A 21,264-nucleotide genomic window follows, 5' to 3' on the forward strand; every position below is an offset into this window, starting at 1 on the left:
TAATAAAATATCGATTGGACTGCATTTTGCGCGCTTTAGCACACTGCATTCTTAATTGTATTTTGATGGAATATACATATAAATATTTAAAATTATAATTATAAAAATGCTACTGCTACCTGCCACTCATATTTTAACAATTTTATGACAGACTTTTACTCATTTTATTGGTTAAATTATTGTGGTTACGTTTTAGGTCGAATTTGAAATCTGTTCAATTGAATTTGCGCCAAAATTTATTTTATTATGAATGATGAAAAGTAATAATAACACGAAAGTTATTTTAAAAATTGTTATGCTTTGGTTGAGCCCTCTGAGCTGGAACTACGATCCCCATTATCCATGTCCATGCGGCTATATTTAAATTCATAATTATCATCGATGTCCACAAAATAGGTTGGCAATGTGCCACGCCCCTTGACATAGGTCAAGCCACGGTAGCTGCACTCTACGCCATAATCGACCAGTATTGTGGCCGTCTCTTCGGTCACTTGTATCTTGCCAGCAACGCCCGTCGAATCCATCCGTGAGGCCATATTGACCGCATTGCCCCAAATATCGTAGTGCACCTGGGAGGCACCCACAACGCCGGCCATCACCTCGCCACTGGATATACCAATGCTCAGGTCCGTATCGTATATTTCGCGATACACTGACATGTTTTTGTTGCACACCCACAAAGTTCTCATTAAATCCAATGCAAAGGTGGTTAGCACAAAAACCACCTCATCCCTTTTCCGGATCATTCCACTGTTCTTGTTAAGGAGCATAAGGGAGCGACGTGCACGCATAACTACAAAAAAATAATGAATATAAATAAATTTTCTTCAATATTAATATTCATATTAACACCAGCTAAGAATCATACTCACCCTCCCGAATCACGGAATCATGTGGACCTCTCGTATCGACGTATACTTTGGAGAATCGCACATCTAATCCACATGCTGCCATATACGTACAGCCCACAATTTTGATCTTTTCCACTACATAATAGTCCCTGTAAAAGGTCAGCTACAGCAAAAGAAATTAATGGTACAGAACTATTGCACAGAGAAACCATAAATCTTACGATTCTATCAAATTCCGAAATGATTTCGTTAAGAAGACGCAAATTGGGCAAATCCATTGGAAAGTTTTTCAGGGAGGCAAACATAACAGCGACCATCTCGTAATTCTCATAGTAAAACTCGTGCTTTGCCAGCGCATTCAAATAGACGTTGACTGCAAAATCAAACTGAATAATTAGAAAGAAAGGATTATAGAGTCAATTGTATGTCCTACCGACATGAGATGGCAATATGTTGTGAAGTAGAACACTTATGGACTGATCGGTTATATAGCCATCATGCTGTTTCTTCAACAGCTCAACTCTCCATCTAAACGAAACATTGATTTTAATTAGACACATTTGATTGATAGCTGTGGACTCACTTAAAGTTGATCTTGTTGTTGAACTCCGTTTGTCGCTCCTTGAAATATAGCTTGAGTAGAATTATAACGACAAATTCGCCGTGGCAATATTCAGGTGACAAGTACGGATTGGTTGTAAAAGTATGATGCATAATAATTTCAAATTGAAAGAATACGACAATAAGATAGGTTATCGCTGCCAGGGTGCTAACAATGACCTTCATCATGATGGGAATTCGTGTGAATATCAAACTCATGCTAATTATGAGGGACACCATCGTGGTTAGCACCCAGGGAGGAAAGCACATACTATATTCCGGTTCATAATGGTACAGTTTGCTCTCAATTTGCACCAGCTGAAACTCCGACTTGTCGCAGTCCATCTAAGTGAAATATGAAAGCTAACAAAACAATAATACCATAGGCTATATACCACAATTACCAACATCATAGATACGATGGCAAAGTACACGGATATCGTGTACAAATAGATACTCATCCGTTTCACCAGGCTGCTCTGAATATTCTCGCCGATGCGGAATAGATAGCAACTAAATTGAGAGTATCTGTGTGGTCGATTGGAGTATCGCCAAATGCAGAGCTTCTTGTACCAGGCGACAATAAGCAACATGGTCAAGCTGACTACGAAGAGTGCGCTCAGATATGAGGCAAATGGAACGAATCCACTCACGAAGACCATTTGCGTGTAAGCCAGACTGAGGCAAATGATCCAGGCTAAAAGTATACTGTACTTAAGCAAATAGTCTGGCTGATTTACATAGCTGATTTCGAGGCGAGGATCGTGAAACTGCATCATATAATAGCCGATTGCAGTATCAGTATGCTTCACATCCTTCATATCCTTGGATGCACCAAAGCGTAGCAACTTCTTGATGGCTTTACATATGCTGTGTGTGGCGTTTTACGTTAATAATATCAATATCAAAAATGTTGGTATTTTAACGCGCTAACCCAGACGGACCCACAGGCATCTTTTTGAACTCCTCGGCCAGCTCTTGTTCAACATTTTGATTCTGCCCCTTGGTGTCCAACATCGGGGATATTGTGTTGATGTATTCAAATTTATCAATATTCAAGTTAATTGATTTGTGTGCATAAGCATTTAAACGTATCAGAAATGTGTTAATATTGTGCTTGACAAGATAGGGATCCGCAAGCGCTGTCTGAGTACCCGGATGTACCTCAAATCCAAAATCAATGATCAGTTGGAGCGTTCTTTCGCTAACATGAATATAGCTGGGCACACCAGTTGCCTCCAAATGGTTAGCAATTATCACATCTCTGCCTATAATAATTGAATTTCTCTAATTTATGTGATGATCGAGGTATCGTAGTGGTTAATCGCTTACCCCAAATATCATATTGCAGCTTCGCTGTACCAATAACGCCGGCGAAGACCTCTCCCGAGTGGACACCCACACGTATATCAATGTCGACATTTTGCTTTGTTCTGCGAACGTCTTAAAGGGGCTTAAGGGGATTGAAGTTTTCAATGATAATCATTTACTACTAACCGTACATCGCGCATGTTTTCGATCATACAGAGGCCCAGTTCGACACAGCGCTTGGCATGATCGGGATCGGGTGTTATCATCCCAGATACACAATAATAGCAATCACCCAAAAATTTGATGCGCTGCACCATGAATCGTTTGGCGGCATTATCGAATCGGCCATAGATCTCATGGAGTAGGGCTATAAGATTATTCACCGATAATGTGGTTGTTAGATGGGTATAGTTGACAACATCTGCATAAAGGATGCTGACATCCGGATGAAGTTGAATGGCCATAATGTGTTCCCTTCTATTTGGCGACACTTGATCGCGATGCTTTTCCGAGTATTTAATCCGATTGCGTATATCAGATTCGATGGGCTGTGCTATTTGCATCGGTAGAATGGTGTGCAGGAATACCTTCTCCTGCTTCCGAGCATTCCTTATCCAAAGGTCCTCCATGAAGTACTGATGACGATCCAGAAACGATGAGCGTACAATAATATCGCGTATTATGCGAAAAAATGTGCCCAACAGATTTAAACAAATGTGATGGGCAATATGGGTGGTTATAAACATATAATTACGTCTTAAGCTATGGTTGACGATACGAAATATAACATAAAATAAGGTTGCCGACCCTCCAAGCAACAGTGGCGGTAATATATGAGGTATTGGTAGAAACACATATATCGTTAACATAAGATACGTATCGAAAATTGACATTGTCTCCCAATTGATATATGCATGATAAATACAGAGCGAAACATCTGTGGAAATATTAACGTTAGATTAGCAAATAACGAAATATATGTTATTAATATTAATAATTACACATACCAATGACAACGAAAAAAATAACGACTAGGATCGACGTTAAATACGTTAAATAAAAATGCCTCAGCACAAAATCCTCATAGAAGTTGACCCACATTGTGACCGAAACGACAACGGCCGAAATCAAATAAACGGCAATATCGATATAAATTGAATCATAATAGGGCTGAGTGAGAAGGTAAAATCTTAGCTTTATCTTTCGATTTAGTTGATCGTAATCATTATCAAAATTCACCGCAGATGTCATTAGCAACAAAATGCTGTGAGACGCTATGAATCCCAGATGGAGCACAAGGAACACACCGATGTAATTGGCACTCAAGCGCATTTGGTACTTGTGAAACTCGTGTTCCACACCAACCTGCTTGCACTTTTTCTAAATGTGATAGCAGCATTAGGATTTTCATTGGCATTGCAATTGCGAATTTTACCTTTAAAAATGATCGCTCCCATTTCAGCTCCTGCGAATAATCTAATCTGCACGACATTTTGGAATACTACTAAATGAAATATACAATATGATTAAAATGACAGAGAAATGTGTGTTAACTGTTCGCAAACTTTCCCAGCAGTCATATACATTAAACCCGACTGCTATGCCAAATGGATCAGCATATGCAAGGATTTCTAATTATGTTCTTATTTAAAATATATTTCGTTCCATTAGCGCTACAACAAACGTAACGAACGCTTCGTAACATAACCGTGAAATCAGCAGAAAACGCAAAAGCGAGCAAAATGAACGCATTGGGAGCAACGTAGCTCAAATAGAGTAGCTGACGCAAGAAAGCGAAACGTAACGCAACGCACAAAAATCAATGCTTACCAACACTAAGTGTGTTGTTTTTCGTGTAATTCACGGTGGAGTTAAACAGCATTTCAATACAAGTCGGAAAAAAGCAAGTAAACCTTTTGCATGCTAGCGACAAACGCATATCTTCCAAAAGCTTACAAATATTGCCATAATCTGCAGCTAGAGCAACGGCTAGAGTGGAACATACGAAAAACAGCTGTAATAACGACAACAAAATTTTTTTTTGGATGCGTCCAGGCAAAGGTAAATTTGGTAAAAAGCAAACCAAACAAAGCAGCAGCAGCTAAAATAATAAGACGAAATTACTGCGACTGCTTAGGCTGCGACTGCTGCTGCTGCTGCTGGCATGCTTGACAACACACACAATATGGCATTTTGGTAAATCCGTTTCGGCACCAGCTGCTGCTGCTGCTGCTGTACTTGGTCATTGCCAAATTTCGGCTGCTGTTGTTGCTGCTGATGCTGTTGTTGCCTGTCTTCAAACCTGTCCCAAAGTGCATCGTGTTTTGGGGCCCTCCACCCCCAGTCGACGCCAACGTTCAAGCAGCGGCAGCCGCAGCAGCAGTGCTGGCAGCGATGGCAACGATGAAAACTGAAAACTCTTTTTCAGTCAGCAGCAGGATTTCGCCTTGTTTTAGTCAGTCAGCAACGGCAGCAACGTCAGTCTTTGTTCACTTTTGCGTCCAATTTACATACATACATATATGTATATATATATACATATATATATATATATATATATATATATATATATATATATATACATATGCATATATGTTCATATATCCAGTTTGTGCCTTGGTCAATGTTTGTTGTTTTTGTACTTTTCAGTGTGAAACTCATGCGGTGCAGATCGAAACGATTCACAGACAGTCCAAATCCACGGCCATAGTTGGGAGTCCGCAGCACGCAGCACGTTCCTGAACAATCTTCGCACACACTATATATATATATATATATATATATAGCTATATATACAATATGGAATCGGCGCTGGATGTGCTCTCGAGAGCGGCCACCATGGTGCAGAATAATGCGAGTGGTGAGTAAATAATCCATTCAAGTCTTTGACACATTTTTTGGTCATGTGATTTTGTTTGTTTATTTGTCCACATTGTGTAATCGCCAAAATCTCAACGGACGCCCATTAAACAATTCCGCTTAAATAACAATTTGATGGATGTTTACGGTTCTTGTTACCCACTCCTCAACCTCTCCCCACTTCCCCTCACACCCCTTACACCTACCACTATGTAGTCGTCTTTATGGTTTTCACCTTTGCGCCGGCGTACTAAAAGACACAACAAAATAACTTGAAAGTATTTCAACAATGTTCTTTCGTGCTGTTAAATTCATATGCACATTTATTGCTTGAATTTATGTGTGTGTGTGTGTGTGTCTGTATGTGTGTGTGTGTGTATGTGTGTGTGTGTATGTGTGTGTGTGTATGTGTGTGTGTGTGTGTGTATGTGTGTGTGTGTATGTGTGTGTGCATGTGTGTGTGTGTATGTGTGTAGGTAGGCAGGCAGTTGCCATTAAGTGGTCCGCTTTCAAACATGAAGTTTATATTGCCATCGCTCTTTAGTCGCCTGTAGCATGATTCATAGCCCTTGGCATTCTCAGCTGAAATGCATACTTTAAAACTCCCAAGACATTTTCAGCGACTGCGCTGCTACTTTGTAAAAGGCTTTGCTGCTGCTGCTGTTGCTGCTGCAACCGATAAACTTAAACATGCATACACACAGACACACACATGCATATGTATATATGCACACACGCATAAGATTCTTTTTTTTTTGCGTATCATGAGCGCACTGAAAATAAAACATTTTCAGCCGAACAAAACATTCCAATAAAATGAGTTTGCGTCGCATTCCGATTCCGATTTTCATAAATGTGTCAAATGCCGCATTTTTGAATACGACGACAACAACGACGACGACGACGATGGCAGTGCTCTCTATGCACCGCGTGCGGGCGTTATCAATAGTTGGAACGCTCGAGTTTGGCGTTGGCGTTAGCTTCGACGCTGGCGCTGACGTTGACGTCGAGACGAGCACGAATGTGTTATATACTTGCAAATGTATATGTGTATTGCATATTTTTGCATTGGCGACACATATATTCAAATGTGTGTGTGTGTCTGGGCTCGTACTTATTTGCAATTTAAAGCGTGACATGCCAAAGAAATTGCAAATGCTAAAAAGCTGTAACAAATCCATATGCAAAATATGTGCATGCATTTATTTATTAAATAATTATTATTAATTGCTAAATTCTTTAATTTCTATTCAATGAGCTGGGCTCCTCTCAATTTGGCCTGATAAAACGGCCAGCTTCTCGCCAGAGAGTGCTGGTATTGTCTATATGTCTATACACATTTATAAATAATTGGCATGCATAGGCCAAATACATATTGATAGTGAGGAATGTGTTGTGATAAACCATTGGGAACACCATTAGGGTATACCTCCCCCCTCCCCACACACACACACAAACACACACACACCTTATCCACACGAGTTATTTATGTTTGTTTACTTTTGGTGCTAGCCATTCGAGAGATGTCTTTATCAACATTTCTCATACATATTTTGACAAATTTCTTGGCAAAATAAAACATATTTATAACTAGATATATATATATATTCTATACATACATATTGCTCTCAACACAGAACGGAAAATATTTAATAAATACTTATGTCTGCCGTTACATACACAAACATACAAAACATACATACATACATACATAGATACATACATACATACGTGTATGCATATGTCCGGCAACAATAAATTGTGAAAAATATGTGAATATTTGAAACCAAGGAAAAATAAATAACAAAAAGTAGAATTGAGCAATTTGCGTGCGTTTCGTGAGCGTTTTTAAACGCTGGCGGAGACCTTTGTCACATGTCTGCAGTTTTGAATGTTTAATGTTTAATATTTATAACATGCTGCCTGAAGACCATGGTCTATAAAATGCCAATCAGGCCCTTTGGCTTGTGTATGTGTGTGTGTTTGTGATCGTCACAACATTTGATTGATCAGCCAAAATTGGAAATGCAAAATGTCGTTAACCTGGCTATGATTAATGAATTTGTCATAATCGAATTCGGCTGAGCATACACACATACACACACACACACACACACACACACATAGGCATACGCATTTTGTTCTTCATAAATCACACGTGACTGGCCCATGCAACTCAGTCAGTAAGCCCAAAGAAAAGCGGGTCGATTGGTGCCCAAGTCCAAGTTAATTAAGCTGGCGGCAATTGTGCCTGAGATTTCGGACTAAACAGCTGCCTCAGCTGATGTCTGTGTGTGTGTGTCTCTCTAGGCCCATAATTAATAAACAAATAGTCGTTACAACAATTGTGTGGCACACAGACACACACACAGCAAACAACAAACACACGAGAAAAATGGAAAAGCAAAGTAAGCAAAAAGAAAACAAAAAAAAAATGAAAGAAAAATTGTGGCAATTTCAAGCGATTCGAGTTAGTTGAGCGCTCAGCAGGCACAGCTGGATACGTCAGCTCATCAGGTAATTTACATGGCCTTTCAATTCCCCGTTGCCAACTAGCTGTGGCAAACAAACGGGCAAACTGGCTAACTGGCAACTTGGCTGGCAGTGCCAAACACTCTCTTCCTTTTACTAGCCAAACGGTACGCATAATTGCCGTGAATCTCGACCAGAAGAAAAATGAAAAAAAAAAAATATATAAAACAACAACAAAAACAAAAATAGAAACTGGTTTACTCGGCCCATTCCCGGCACAAACAGCTTGTGGCCAGATGACCGCCTAGCTCCAACTCCAACTCTGACTCCGACTTGGAGACTCAGCCTCTGGTCTCATTGCCTTTCTTTTTGCACTCGATGCTGCTGCTGCTGCTGCTGCCGCTGTTGATATTTATTTAAACATTTGACTATTTGGCCATGCCATAAATTTCGCTTGTCACAGCATCCGAAATTTTCGACAAACTTAATAAATATGTATGCAGATTTCAACATTTCTCGTAATTTGGCAAAAAAAAAAAAACATAAACTGACATTTGCATTTGCCAACAAAATGCGATTAAAAATGTTCGTATTGATATTTTCTCACGCTAAACTTATAGCCGGATGATATTTTGGAATGACAACTATATTTATGATATTGTTCTTATTGCCATTGCCTGTGTGTTCTTCATGATTAAGCTCTGCTTGTTGTTGTTATTATTATTATTTTTATTATTGTTGGTATTGTTGTTAGTTTTAGCCAATAGGCAAACTGGTTTGAAAACCGCGCGCACGCTCGCGTTTTATTTAAATTTTGAACTGGTTTCTGCTGATTTGTGTTGCCTTTCTGCGCATATTATGTTTGTATTTGTACATTTGTATATATGTATGATGCACACACATACAAACATACAACTCTCGTATCTTATTGAATTTCAAAAACATATATATATATATATATAAATTGTCTGCCGCTATCTGTCAGCTTGTTCTAGAAATTGACCGCTATCTTCGACTTACGTCCGTCGTTGCATCCGATAGAAATTTCATTCACTTGCCACTCACACTTCCGTGTGCCCGAAACAAACAAAAAACCAAAACAGAATCTGATTATTACTTGACCCATTTGTTGCTCATTGCTCATCGAGAGCTCTCAAATTTCTGCACCGATTTCTAAACAACAACAAAAAAAAAAAACTGCATACATCATTTGGCAACAATTAGCCAAGCATTTTCTGCAAAATGCAAAACTGAAGAATGGGGTAATATTGAATTGCTGCTCAGTCGGTTGACTAAGCACAAATCCAGAAGAGCAACTCAATTCCACACCATTGAGTGTCAATTACCAACTGACAACTTTGTGTATGTTGTCCAAATACCAATCGAATGTGTAAAAACACTCTTCTCAAAGCTGATCTTTCAGAGCTATATACAAGATATATACGCAAGGTTATCCTTAAGCTGTTAGCCCGGATTCGGATTACCGAATATTTTCTACCCTTGCCTGGCTTTAGAATGAAACATATAATTGATTGGTTGGCTAGTGTTAAGTTGGCTAGACAAAGAGGAGCTTGTCCAACTGGAGATGGTTATTTGGATTATTGGTAACTAAGAGTTTTCACTGACTCGATTGAATTATGATTATTTTTGTACTAACTATAGAAAAGGGAATTGGAATTCTAAGTTTGTCGAATTATTTGCAATCAGTTAAAATGAAAAATGATATTTTTTAGTTTGAATTATGTGTGTTTCGAAGAAGTCTTCATTGAATGCGTTGCCAATGTTTCGACAAGATAATAATAACCTCTGCAGTGGCAACAAAGGTCAATTTGAATACATATTTAAAAGCAGACTGATTGAGTTGTTTTACTCATCGGTGCAAATGCATTCATATGTGAATGGTTAGATGCCGATTCGACAATCCTTTGAATGCCAGATGGGTTAACTTTTGCGACTACTATGCAAATCTAAGTGCCTAGTTAAATTGGTTTACGAGCGCTTTTTTTTGTTGTTGTTTATGTCTACAACGTTTTGGGTTGCTGTAATTTGCAATTGTTGCTGCTGCTGTTGCTGTTGTTGTTGTTGCTGTTGTTGCTCTTGTTGGTGTTGCTGTTGTTGGTGTTGTTATGTTGCTGGCATGATTGCCATTCGATTGACCTCGTTGCGCATGCGTGCGCATGTTTCACGCTACACTAAAAATTTTCGCACACCTAACAACAACAAAAAAAAACACACACACATAAGAAGAAGAAGAGGATGAGGAGGAGCAGAAAAAAAAAGTAGAAAAAAACAAACAAAAAAGCTCGTGCCGTTGATGAGTAAGCAGCAAGAGTCAAAAAGTGTCTAAGCTCGCCCCACGAGAGACGCTGCGCCGTTTGTCAGTCAACTCAATCATTCGCAGGCCAGCCAGCCAGTCAGTCTGTCTTTCTGTCTGTCTGTCCGTCCGTTTGTCAATTGTTCAGTCTGTCAATAATTTAGCAGTGAGTTTTGTTTAATTTGGATTTGGCGCGCGCTGCGCAACACAAAATTGCACATTTTGTACACTGATTAACAAATAGCTAAAGCAGCAAAACTCTATTAAACGACGAGATAAATATGTATAAATATTGAAAGATTGCAAAGAGTGAGTGAGTGAGTGCAACGGGGCAACAGCTGAGCTTGCAACAGGCTCTCGCATATGATGGCAACACATTAGCTGGAATCATCGATGCTCTCTATGAGTATTGACTGCATCGATTCTTGCTGCTGCTGCTGCTGCTGCTGCTTCTGTTGCTACTACTACTACTACTACTATTACTAAAGTTGTTGTTGTTGCTGTTGTTGCTGTTATTGCTGGGGCAACAGTAGTAGTTGTGCTACAAATCGGGCGTAAAATTTCATGGGCCTGCTATTGAATTAAAAACAAGTTTGCTTCATGTTGTTGTTTATTGTTGTTGCTGTTTTTATTCTGCTGGCGCTGCTGTTGCTGTCGCTGCTGTTGCTGTTGCTGCTACTTCTGGTTGCAGTAATGGCCGCCGCTATACAACACAGCCAGCAGCGCCAAGCCCCAACACAACGTGCCACAGCAATAACAACAACAATGACAACAGCCAAACACAAGCAACAGTCACTTTTTAGTTGTATTGCTGCGATTGTTGTTGCCGTTGCTGTTGCTGTTATTGTTGCTGTTGTCGTTATTGTGGTTGTACTGCCGACCTATTGTTTGTTTCATTTTGTTGTCATTTTCGCAAGCGAGTTTGCAGCCCATACAAATACTTTAAAATGAATGCATGTCCAACTATATACATACAAACATACACACGCTTAGAGTGTGTGTGTGTCTGTCTGTTTGTATACAATTATGCTGGTGTATGTATATGTAGGTGAGTACCCAGTTGAAATTTTGGGCTTAAAATGCCCACTGTCATTCCTTCAGATCTAAACTGAGGGGGAATCTATTAGTAATGAAAGTAGTTTTAGAAAGAATCGTTTTTGGTAGGCTTTAAGTCTGCGATATTTCCAGCCTTTTATATAGTACAATTAAATATCTCTGAAGTTTATGTTCAGCGAGTTAAACAAGTCCAAAATTCGAGGAAAGGTTGCATTTTTTTGGGATTTCATTGCTAAAGTAAACCTGCTTAAAAGTTTAAATTTAAGTATTCATTCTAAGAGCTGACTAATTGCTATATAATATAATATAATCAAATCAAGTGAAAAGTACATTCAAAATCGCCCATGTGCTTTTGTAAAAACAAACACTCAAAACTGAGCAAAGGATTGTTCCCATGGGAGTGGTCTAAACCCAGCTCGAATGCGTTACACAATTAACGACAAAATTATGTTGCCCACTGCAAGCGTAGAGTGTTGTCTTTGTGGTTAACTTTAAATGAATCTGCATGCAATGAACGGGCCCAGAAAATCGCCTACGCGATTTGCTGGGGCAGCGTCGTCCAACCTCGTCTCTATTCACAACTTCAACTTCGACTTGTGCCCAACCCAAATTACAAACAACATCAAACGAGCAATATATACATATATATATATATATATATATAATTTATATATATGTATGAGTATGTGCACTCGTCACCCTTTTTGGACAATTATCTGTGTGAAGTGTGGGATACGCAATAAGTATTCATCCTGCGGATAAGCAGCGTTAATTTCCTTAAAAAATCACATAAAACCCCAAAACAGTCGAAATCCGAAGAAAGCAGCTAGCGAAACAATAGCAACTAACCGTCAATAACCCAAAACGGAAATTGGTAAGAAACAAAATACACAACAACAACAAAAAAAAAAAGGAAAGAGAAAAAACAACGTCAACTTAAACGTAAACAACAACACAAACAATATGAGTGCCAACTGTCGCAAGTGCAAATGGCTTTTAGGGCCAGAAGTCTACACGGGACGTGCCGAGATGAGAGAGTGTTTTGCTCAAAGGAGGAGACGTAGCCACAGATTGCAAGAAAAACAAAAACAAAGCAACAAGAACAACAACAACAACAACGAACGTCCCGTAGGCAACTTTTAGCGAACGAGAACGAGCGCGAATCGAGCGACGACGAAGCTTTTTGGGAGCCCGAAAGCTCCACAGTCTTCAAGTCGTCGTTGTGATCGTCGTTGTCTGGCGATCAGTTCAAGTTTGTTCGTCGTCGAGCCACAAAGTGCTCAGCGCGTGGCACCGAGGCAGACGCAGTGCCAAAGCTCGAATAGTACAGCTAAACAAGCAGAAGCAGTCTAACAAAAATAATACAAAAAAAAAAAAAAAAAAAAACAAAGAGCAGCAGAGAAAGAGCAGAAGAAACTGAAGCCTCACATTGATCGTATTTGGATTCGTATTTGTGGTCGTTGTCGTCGTCATTTCGTCGTTGGTCAGAGCTGAAAGCGAAACTGGCGCTCAAGTTCAGCAAGCGAATCGACGTCGCTGCTGCCGTCGCCGCTGCCGTCTACGTTTTCGTCGTCGTCGTTTTTGTCGATTTCTATGCAAATTATTACTCAGAAAAACATATATAAAAAGCGTGCTATTTATATTTCGCTAAATGTCGACTTGAAGCGCCGCCGTTTGCCATTGCTGCAGCAGTGGCAGAGACTGTGACGGGAACGGGAGATTGAAAGCGTGAACCGCGGGAACGAGTACGGGTACGAGTGCAAGTACGGGTAACCGGGTAACGGGTGCTGATGCGGGTGCTGCGGTGAGGGACCTGGATTGTAACCCGAGACCGAGTCGCCAAGTCGCGCAACACGACAAAACAACACAGATCGTATCTGTATCTATAGCAGTGACTGTCACTGTATTTGTATCTGTATCATTGTGTATGTGTATGTGTGTGTGTCTGTGTGCGTGTGTATCTGAAGCGGCACAGAGCGCAAAAAGTAATCATAAACTAAAGCAACAATAAAGCGAGCGAAAACGTAAAAAGGGAAAAAGTAAGCTAAAAGTCACTCAAAAAAAAAACAAAAGCAAAAAAAAAAAAGAAAGAAACACCGCTTTCCGTCGATCGACAATCGACAGGGCAGACAGAAAGACAGACAAACGTTGCTCGTCCGCGATATTGAGCTTCAGCTGCTCCGTTTAATCGTGGGTGATGATAACCAATGGGATTGTGATTATTTTTATTATTGTTGTTGCTGTTGTGATCGCGGCCTAGGATATCAAGTGAAAACCCAAAGTGATCTCGTCGAAGCTGCATCAGCAAGAAATGTGATTAGCTTTGCGTATATATACAACAAAAAAAATATTAAAAAAAATATATATATATGTATATATATATACATGTGTCCCAGACAGAGATAACTAACTGATAGCCATGGAATATTTATGCATATTGAACGCCTTCGAGCAGAACTATTACAATCGCATCAAGGAAATCGAAAGATTGGCCGCTGCAGCCGCCTCCGTCTCACCGCCGCAACAGCCATCAGGCTCAGGCTCCGTTTCAGCCAGTGGTGCTTCATCATCATCGGCAGCATCCTCAACGGCCAGCTCGCCCACGGCAGTGGCTACAGCAGCAGTTGCTGCCACAGCTGCCGCATCCTCATCCTCATCGTCTGGATCAACGTCATCGTCGTCGTCGTCGTCTCGCCACTTTCCGGCCACCTTTGCGCACGCAGCAGCGCTGGCGGCGAGGCAACAGCAGCTGCAGCACAGATTCGCTGCGGCTGCCTATCAGCAGAGTCAAGCCGGCGACTTTACTGCGCAGTCGTCGCCACTATTCTATCAGCAGCAACAGCAGCAACAGCAGCAGCAGCAGCAGCTGCCTGGAGCTGCTCATCAGCAGTTTCAGCAGAATAACTCCAACATGGCCAATAGTTTGATATGGCAACCGTGGAGGGATCTGCAGCAGGCAGCAGCCATGCATCATCAGCTCTACAAACAGCAACAGCAGCAACAACAACAGCAGCAGCAACAACAACAACAGCAGCAAAAACAACAACAACAGCAGCAGCAGCAGTTGCCAAAAGGTTTGTGTTTTCATGTGGGGAAATTGAATGAAAACTGTTTTGGAAAAATCATTTTGACCTCCCACAAAGAAAAGAACAAAAAAAAAGTCCAAATTCGTCACATACAAGTTTCTGGTGAAATACGAAACAAAGGTGACGAGTGGGGGGAATTGGAAGATTAGCATATTACAGATCATTTCCATATGCTGACGAACAAAGCACGACCCAAGGCAACATATATTTGCATAACGCCTTCTACACTCAAAACAAAATGTATGTTCGAGAGTATCAAAAATCTGCCAGGTTCTTGATGAGTATTGGGTTGTCATTTTGTAAACTGTAGCTATAATTTGAGAATAATAAATTCAATTCTCAAATGCCAAAGTTAAAAGTGGGAAATTTTGTATACTTTAATTTTATTAAGAAAGTTTTTAACAATAAGCAACGCTTAAGGATATATCCATGTTTCTTAAATGATGAAAGTATACCTGAAATTAAATAATTGAATACGATTCTTTTCAGTAATGCGCAAATATAAAAGTAATTACTGAAAATATGTAATAACTAATAAATATTTAGGGGTTATAGATATGTCAGTTATTACTGAAAAATATGAAATAGTTAAGATATGTTTAGGGATTATAGTTGAGCAATTATTTCTTAAAGTCACTCATTACAACTAATGGCGAGTGTTTCCTGTGCAACTTTTTAATTCTAGTTTTTAGGTTGATTTCTTTAGCGCGATGTTCTTTTTCTCAGTGTAGTCACCAAACAGTCGTTGACTCGTCTTTTGGCAGCAGTGGCTCACGTGAAGTGTGATATCTGGATTGCTGACGACCCAAGCTAGCCAAAGTTAGTCAGTTAGTCAGTCAATCAGTCGTTTAATCAGTCAGGCAGAGAGTTCGAGTCTACGTGCTTATTTCATTGATTTGAATGCACTCGGTCAATGAATGAAAGTCGACGAGTCCATCTTTTGTTTATCGGCAGCTGGCCAAAGCGTGGCTAGGACGTGCTTATATATATATATATATATACAACACTGATCAGTAAGTGATCAATTGTGAATGACGTTACGCGGTGCATGAAAACGTGTCTTGTTACGCAAACTGATGACGCCAAAGAAGTTGTGGCAGTGCACAAGTGACCCATTTCATATTCGGTTATTAGCGCGAAATTGGTAATGAAATTGGCAACACTTTTACGACGGCTAACACATACAATTGGCAACGCCCGACATTAATTGGCTGGCCATTCGTTCGACTTGCTTCCGCCGGCGTCATCTTCGCCGTCATCGTCATCATCGTCGTCGTTGTTGCCAGCAGTGCTGTGCTGCCTCTAATTGCTCACATTGCACAAATCACACAAATGCTTTCAATTACATGGCACAGACACAGGCGCCGCCAAGTGAAACGAGCGACGCCTGGACAAATATTAAAAAACCAACAAATGTACACCCTGTCTCCATATATACATATGTACAGCAAATGTGTTTTGTTTTTTTTTTATTTTGTTTGTTTACCCCGTAAACCTTACAACAACAAAAAAAAAAGTATATGTAAATGGGGTATTTTAAAGTTGTTGAAATGTAGTAGGCAGCAGAGAACTTTGGTGGATTTATATATATATATATATTAATGATCAGCGTTAGCACCCAAGTCTGTCCTTAAATCTCAGTCACTTTGAGAGATAAGTATAAGTATATTTTCGAATATTAGAATAAGTAAAAGTTGAAGTACACAAGAATTAGTAAAAGTATATGTGCAGATACAAGTATAAGTATACATTTAATTAAAACTATAACTTTAGGTACAAGCTCTCGCTTATACATACATACATAAAGTTTATAATCCAATCTATATTGTTGATCAGCAGTAAAAGACAGATCGATCTAGCGCTGGAGTATAAATTATATGTTCTAATATAAGAATAAGTAAAAGTACAAATATCAGCATACTTTGTAAGTTTACTTCCAAGTATAAATATACGTTATAAGTATAACTATAAATATAAGTAAAATCTCTCGTATAAAAAGGAAACTTACTTAGCTGTTCTCATCTCATAATCATAGCCGCAATTTCAGAGATAGAGCCCGATTCGACAGAAATAAACCTTGGCAAAATGTTGATCAACTGCAGAAATTAAGAGCATTTGAGAAATATATAATTTAATTATAAAGATCCATGTTCCTATTAACTAAAGCGAAAGACTTATAAGTAATAAGATAGATAAATTCATGTTTACAGAGTAACTCACAGTCAAATTCTTTAGACTCGAGCTTTCTAAGTTTTTGTATTACTTCTTGTTGCTGTAGTGTTTTTTTTTTCTTATTTCTTTTTTGAATTTGTTGTCATATTAAAACCAGATTTGCAATCAAGTCGGGCACGAGCATGACTCACAAGCCGGCGCAAACCAAAAAGAATAAATAATAATAATAATACAAATAAAAACAAGTGAGAACGTAACGGGCGAACGGGCGTAGCCGACTACGAAATACTCTGATACGACAAGTAAAGCCATCTGATGACGAGTGCCACAGAACAAGTTGGCTGTAGTCAAAAATTTCCGATCTTTGAGGGAGATTTCTAGTTTCATTTTCAAATATTTAGAGGCGGGGGCCTAACCTTAAAATTGTTGGAGATATGTGGCTTGCTCGATTTTTATCGATTTCCTATCGTCCTAGTGGATGTAGCACTCCTTGTCTGACATGGGCACAGACCATTTTATGTTCCAAGTTTCAAGTCTGCTCTATCTCGAAGGAGTGGGTGACGTACATTATACAAAACCAATATACTGTGATGCTTTCGATATCAGAGTATAATAAGAAACGCCTGCGACGACACCGACGAATAATAATAAGTATACAAACTTTGGCTATAACAATAACAACAACAACTACAACACAAAACGTGTTTGCATAAGCAACAAATGTGGGGATTTTTTTTGGTTTTTTGTTTTGTTGTATTTGCTTTGCTATTGTGAGTTGACCAATTCAAATGTTCGACTTTTCAACTGGTTAGTTGGTTGGTTGGTCAGCTAGCAGTTCTTGACGCGATCGCCCTTCTGCGTGCGCGAATTGTTTGGGTGATTAAGCAAAGTTTTCGCAATGACTTGACGAGATTGGGAAGCGCTTCACATTATCAATGGTCGCTCACTTGCAGTTCACAGTTTTCCCCTTTTTCCCATTTCTGCCAATTAGCTTAGGTCGACGAGAGTTTATTTAGCTTAGCTGTACCCTGCTTTGCCTTTGATTAAAGATCACTCTAGAAAGAGTGAGGGCAGACGGGGAACAAACCGACAAAAGCAGACAAGCAAACAAGCAGCAACATAAATAAATAATAAAAAACAGAAAGCAGAACACAGAACACAGCTTACAGAAGATGAGCCCACAGCAAAGAAAGCCCCAATGATGAACCCCCAACTGCAAAAACAAAAACAAAATACAACAAAAAGAAGAAAAAAAAACAACGCTTGGACAATGTTGTCTTTTGAGCGACGACCGGAAATGTGCAATAAAATTTGAATGTTTCTTTATTATTATCATCATCCCCATCATCTTCCGCTGCAACAGGCAGCAGCCCAAAGAGTCCCACTGCGATTATTGTTGTTGTTTTCGGTCCACTCCGGTCCGGTCTGTTATTTCATGTCTTTTTCTTTCTTTTTTTTTATTTGCTACGCAGTTGCAACTGCGTCCAGTCCACTCCATGAGGTATCGGAGAGCAACCAGTTTGTTGTTGGGCACCTTTCGTGACGCAGGCGCACAAAAATAATAATAATAAATTGCAGCCAGCGGTGACGTTACCAAAAACAGGACCACAACAACTGGTTCTTCCGTCACAGCACATCCACATCCACAACCAGGGGCACAGGCACAACGATTGCCGCCTCCAACTCCACCAACGCCAGCCAGCACGCCTCCTTCATTCATTCATTCATTCATGCGTTCGACGCCTTGGCGGCCAAAGAGGAGAACCAAACCAAACCAAACCAATCTGAACTGAACTGAACCGACAACGCTGCTCGAAATGTGCAGAAGTCGTTTGACGGGTTTTTTTCTGTTATTTTATTTTTATTTTTGGCCTGGCTCCCCCTTTCAATTTGGGCTCCAAGACGCGCTTTCGAGTGGCCCGAGCGTAATTTTGAACTTTATTTTTAACTCCGTTTCCTGAGAGACGCAGCGACGCAAAACTGAAACAGAAAACTGCACTGTACGTAAAAATTGGAGTATGCATTTCTGGGGCGTAGAGAAGGGAAGGGTATACACTGTACGGTGCTAGTTGGTAATATGTTTGATGCCCACGCAGCACCTTTGGCTTCCCACGCCAAGCTCGAACGCAAAAACCCATTTTGAATGCCGGGCACGTTTGCCCAGACTTGCGCATAGCGTTTTGCTCAGTGTAAACGCTCCACTCACACCAAAAAAGCACACACAAATACACACTCACACGCACACTCACAAATTCCCATGATCGTAGAAAAACTAGTTTTCTTAACCAATTTTTATTGTGATTCGGAGTTTCGATTGTGTTTTTTTTTTAGTTTTCTGGCTTATTCGCCATTGTCACTGTTTGTTGGGCTTTTATGCATAATGTGTTGTTGTCTTTGTGGTGCCCACCTCCTGGCCGGGCCTGTGTCTGTGTCTGGGTCGCTCACCGTTGCCGTCGCAAGTTCGAAAGCTCCGTTCATTCGATTGAGCGGAAATTCATTGAAAAAAAAAACGAAAGACTTAGGCAACAAACTTGAACATGACTGCGACGCCGGCAGAATCCCCAACTCCATGTGATTCATGACGCCCACATCAGCGTTGCTCATAATCAAAATTCAAGACAGAGCGAGTGAGATCGGTTGTGGCTGAGAGAGCGAGTGAGATAGAGAGAGAGAGGGAGAGGGAGAGGGAGAGAGACGAAAACCGCAGTGAAACAAATTAGAGGATTAGAGTGAGAGCCATTCTTAAATTTATGGTCTTTAATTGAAATGCGATTTGGCCAGCCAAAAATACAAAAATGAAATCTTAAAATCAATATCAAAGCCGATAACTTGTTTTCTAATGTCCAGTTTGCTTAATCATTGCAGAAACGCGCCTCACATCAAAAGAGCTGCCAACCGCCAAGTGGCGACGCGAACGTCGTCAACGAGCCGCCGCCGCCGAATATCAAGTTCATGATGCTGGCAGCGACAGGGAGCGTGAGCGGGAACGGGAACGGGATCGCGAACCCGACATGGACAGCCCCATTGATATGTCCGTGACGTCGAGCACGGTGAAGCATCAGCGCGCCTCGCCGCCGCCACCGTACCGCGAGCCACAGGGCGGTGCGGCTAGCAGCCATTGCTATGCGGCCAGTCGGCCCAGCGTTATCACGCAAGCGCCTCCAAAGAGGGAACAGCCGGAGCATGTGCATCATCACCACCACTCGCACTCCAGTCGCGAGCATGACAATCGCAGTACGGGTAGGTTGCACCCCACAAACAAAACTCAGCTTGTTACCCATTTTAATGTGCGCCTCTTGTTTCCATGTTGCAGAGTCCGTTTCGATTTGTGACATCGATGAGCATTTTCGGCGCTCCCTGGGACCGGACTATGCAGCGCTGTTGAAATCACCAACATCTAGTTCGCCCACATCGTCGCCACAACCACAACCACAGCCGCAGCAGCAACAGCAGCCGTCACAACCGGTGGTGGTGGCTAGCAGTGGAACACCCATGCAGCAGATCTCGCCGCAAGGCTATCGTCAGCATCAGCCTACAACTTACCAGCAACAACATCACTCGCCGTTGCCGCTGCCACTGCCCCTGTCCAAGCTGGGCTTGTCCATCGTGCACTCACCCACGTTGCACTCGGCACCGGTATCACCACAGCACGAACTGCCGCCGCCACAGGAGGAGCCACTGTCCCTTACACCGCCGCCCGTTCGAGCAGCATCCGCATCCGCATTGACAGCTTCCTCACCGCCGCCGCAACAGTTGTTGCATCCGTCGCCGCTGTCGGCGACAACGTCAGGCGCCAGCCTTATTTTAGATATGCCCGTAGCGAAGAAAGAGAGAGCCCTGGACACGCCTCATCATACACCGCCCAGATATAATACACCACCGCCCGCCTATGGCAGTGTGCTGGCACCGTCGACGCCAACGCCAACGCCGCCCACAATGCCAGCAATAATACGTGTGAAAGCTGAGCCGGGATTAGCCGCCGCATCATCGACGCATACGCCGCCCGCCTCGCCTACCTCATCCACAAACATTTCGATATTCACCAAGACTGAGGCGTCTGTGGACGATCACTTTGCCAAGGCACTGGGCGACACTTGGAAAAAGTTGCAGGGACAAGGCAAGGAATAGACAGACGGACAAACAGACACAGAGAGAAAGAGAGAGATGCAAATGCGAGGACCAACTCAAAATGCTGTTCTGATTTCAAACTACACAATTGATGTTTAAAGATCTCAAATGATGATGATGTGAAAAATTCTTCAAATGCGAGTGTATTACAAGTTTCTTATTATGATTTTATTAATGAATATACATAGATATGGAAAAGCGTATACGTACATGTGACAAAATTGGTATTCTTAATGCATAGTTGCATAGATAGACTAATCCTTAATATATATATATATATATGCATACATATATAGATGTATATATATTTTAATATGTGTCTATATATTTTTATATATTGATTTCATAATTCTAAATTGTGAACTTAATGTAAGCTTATGGTTATCCAAATGAATCCTATACAACTTAAAACTAA

At 40.8% G+C, this 21,264-nt stretch overlaps 2 protein-coding genes across 3 annotated transcripts; one reads left to right on the forward strand and one right to left on the reverse strand.

The window, feature by feature from the left end:
* Positions 1-260: 260 nt before the first annotated feature.
* Positions 261-4,259, reverse strand: LOC6556827 (adenylyl cyclase X E). 2 transcript variants are annotated; one of them, XM_001984779.3, is made up of 12 exons: positions 4,198-4,259; positions 4,002-4,142; positions 3,770-3,932; positions 2,949-3,699; positions 2,784-2,884; positions 2,386-2,719; positions 1,856-2,321; positions 1,435-1,796; positions 1,285-1,379; positions 1,073-1,224; positions 873-1,014; positions 261-793 (listed from the first exon to the last, which is right to left on the reverse strand). In XM_001984779.3, the coding sequence occupies exons 1-12, from the start codon at positions 4,252-4,254 to the stop codon at positions 294-296; spliced, it is 3,264 nt and encodes a 1,087-aa protein (XP_001984815.1). In that variant the 5' UTR covers positions 4,255-4,259; the 3' UTR covers positions 261-293. The 2 variants fall into 2 exon arrangements, with proteins under 2 accessions (XP_001984815.1, XP_043071367.1); XM_043215432.1 differs by lacking the exons at positions 3,770-3,932; positions 4,002-4,142; positions 4,198-4,259 and having other exon boundaries at positions 2,784-2,894; positions 2,949-2,970.
* Positions 4,260-4,663: 404 nt separating this feature from the next.
* Positions 4,664-21,058, forward strand: LOC6556877 (proline-rich receptor-like protein kinase PERK8). The gene is made up of 4 exons (XM_001984778.3): positions 4,664-4,823; positions 5,412-5,622; positions 19,587-19,961; positions 20,035-21,058. Exons 2-4 carry the CDS (start codon positions 5,562-5,564, stop codon positions 20,847-20,849), a joined length of 1,251 nt encoding a protein of 416 aa, XP_001984814.1. The 5' UTR covers positions 4,664-4,823; positions 5,412-5,561; the 3' UTR covers positions 20,850-21,058.
* Positions 21,059-21,264: the final 206 nt, after the last annotated feature.

Source organism: Drosophila grimshawi, unplaced genomic scaffold (assembly GCF_018153295.1).
Source record: "Drosophila grimshawi isolate 15287-2541.00 unplaced genomic scaffold, ASM1815329v1 contig_44, whole genome shotgun sequence".
Taxonomy (NCBI): Eukaryota; Metazoa; Arthropoda; class Insecta; order Diptera; family Drosophilidae; genus Drosophila; species Drosophila grimshawi.

Bases quoted from the DNA above. Each gene is read 5' to 3' on its own strand.
- LOC6556827 (XM_001984779.3), bottom strand. From the start codon at position 4,254: ATGTCGTGCAGATTAGATTATTCGCAGGAGCTGAAATGGGAGCGATCA. The intron at 2,720-2,783 runs GTAAGCGATTAA...CAATTATTATAG, and splicing joins GCTGCAATATGATATTTGGG to GCAGAGATGTGATAATTGCT. The intron at 794-872 runs GTGAGTATGATT...ATTTTTTTGTAG, and splicing joins TGATTCCGTGATTCGGGAGG to TTATGCGTGCACGTCGCTCC.
- LOC6556877 (XM_001984778.3), top strand. From the start codon at position 5,562: ATGGAATCGGCGCTGGATGTGCTCTCGAGAGCGGCCACCATGGTGCAG. The intron at 5,623-19,586 runs GTGAGTAAATAA...TAATCATTGCAG, and splicing joins GGTGCAGAATAATGCGAGTG to AAACGCGCCTCACATCAAAA. The intron at 19,962-20,034 runs GTAGGTTGCACC...TCCATGTTGCAG, and splicing joins GCATGACAATCGCAGTACGG to AGTCCGTTTCGATTTGTGAC.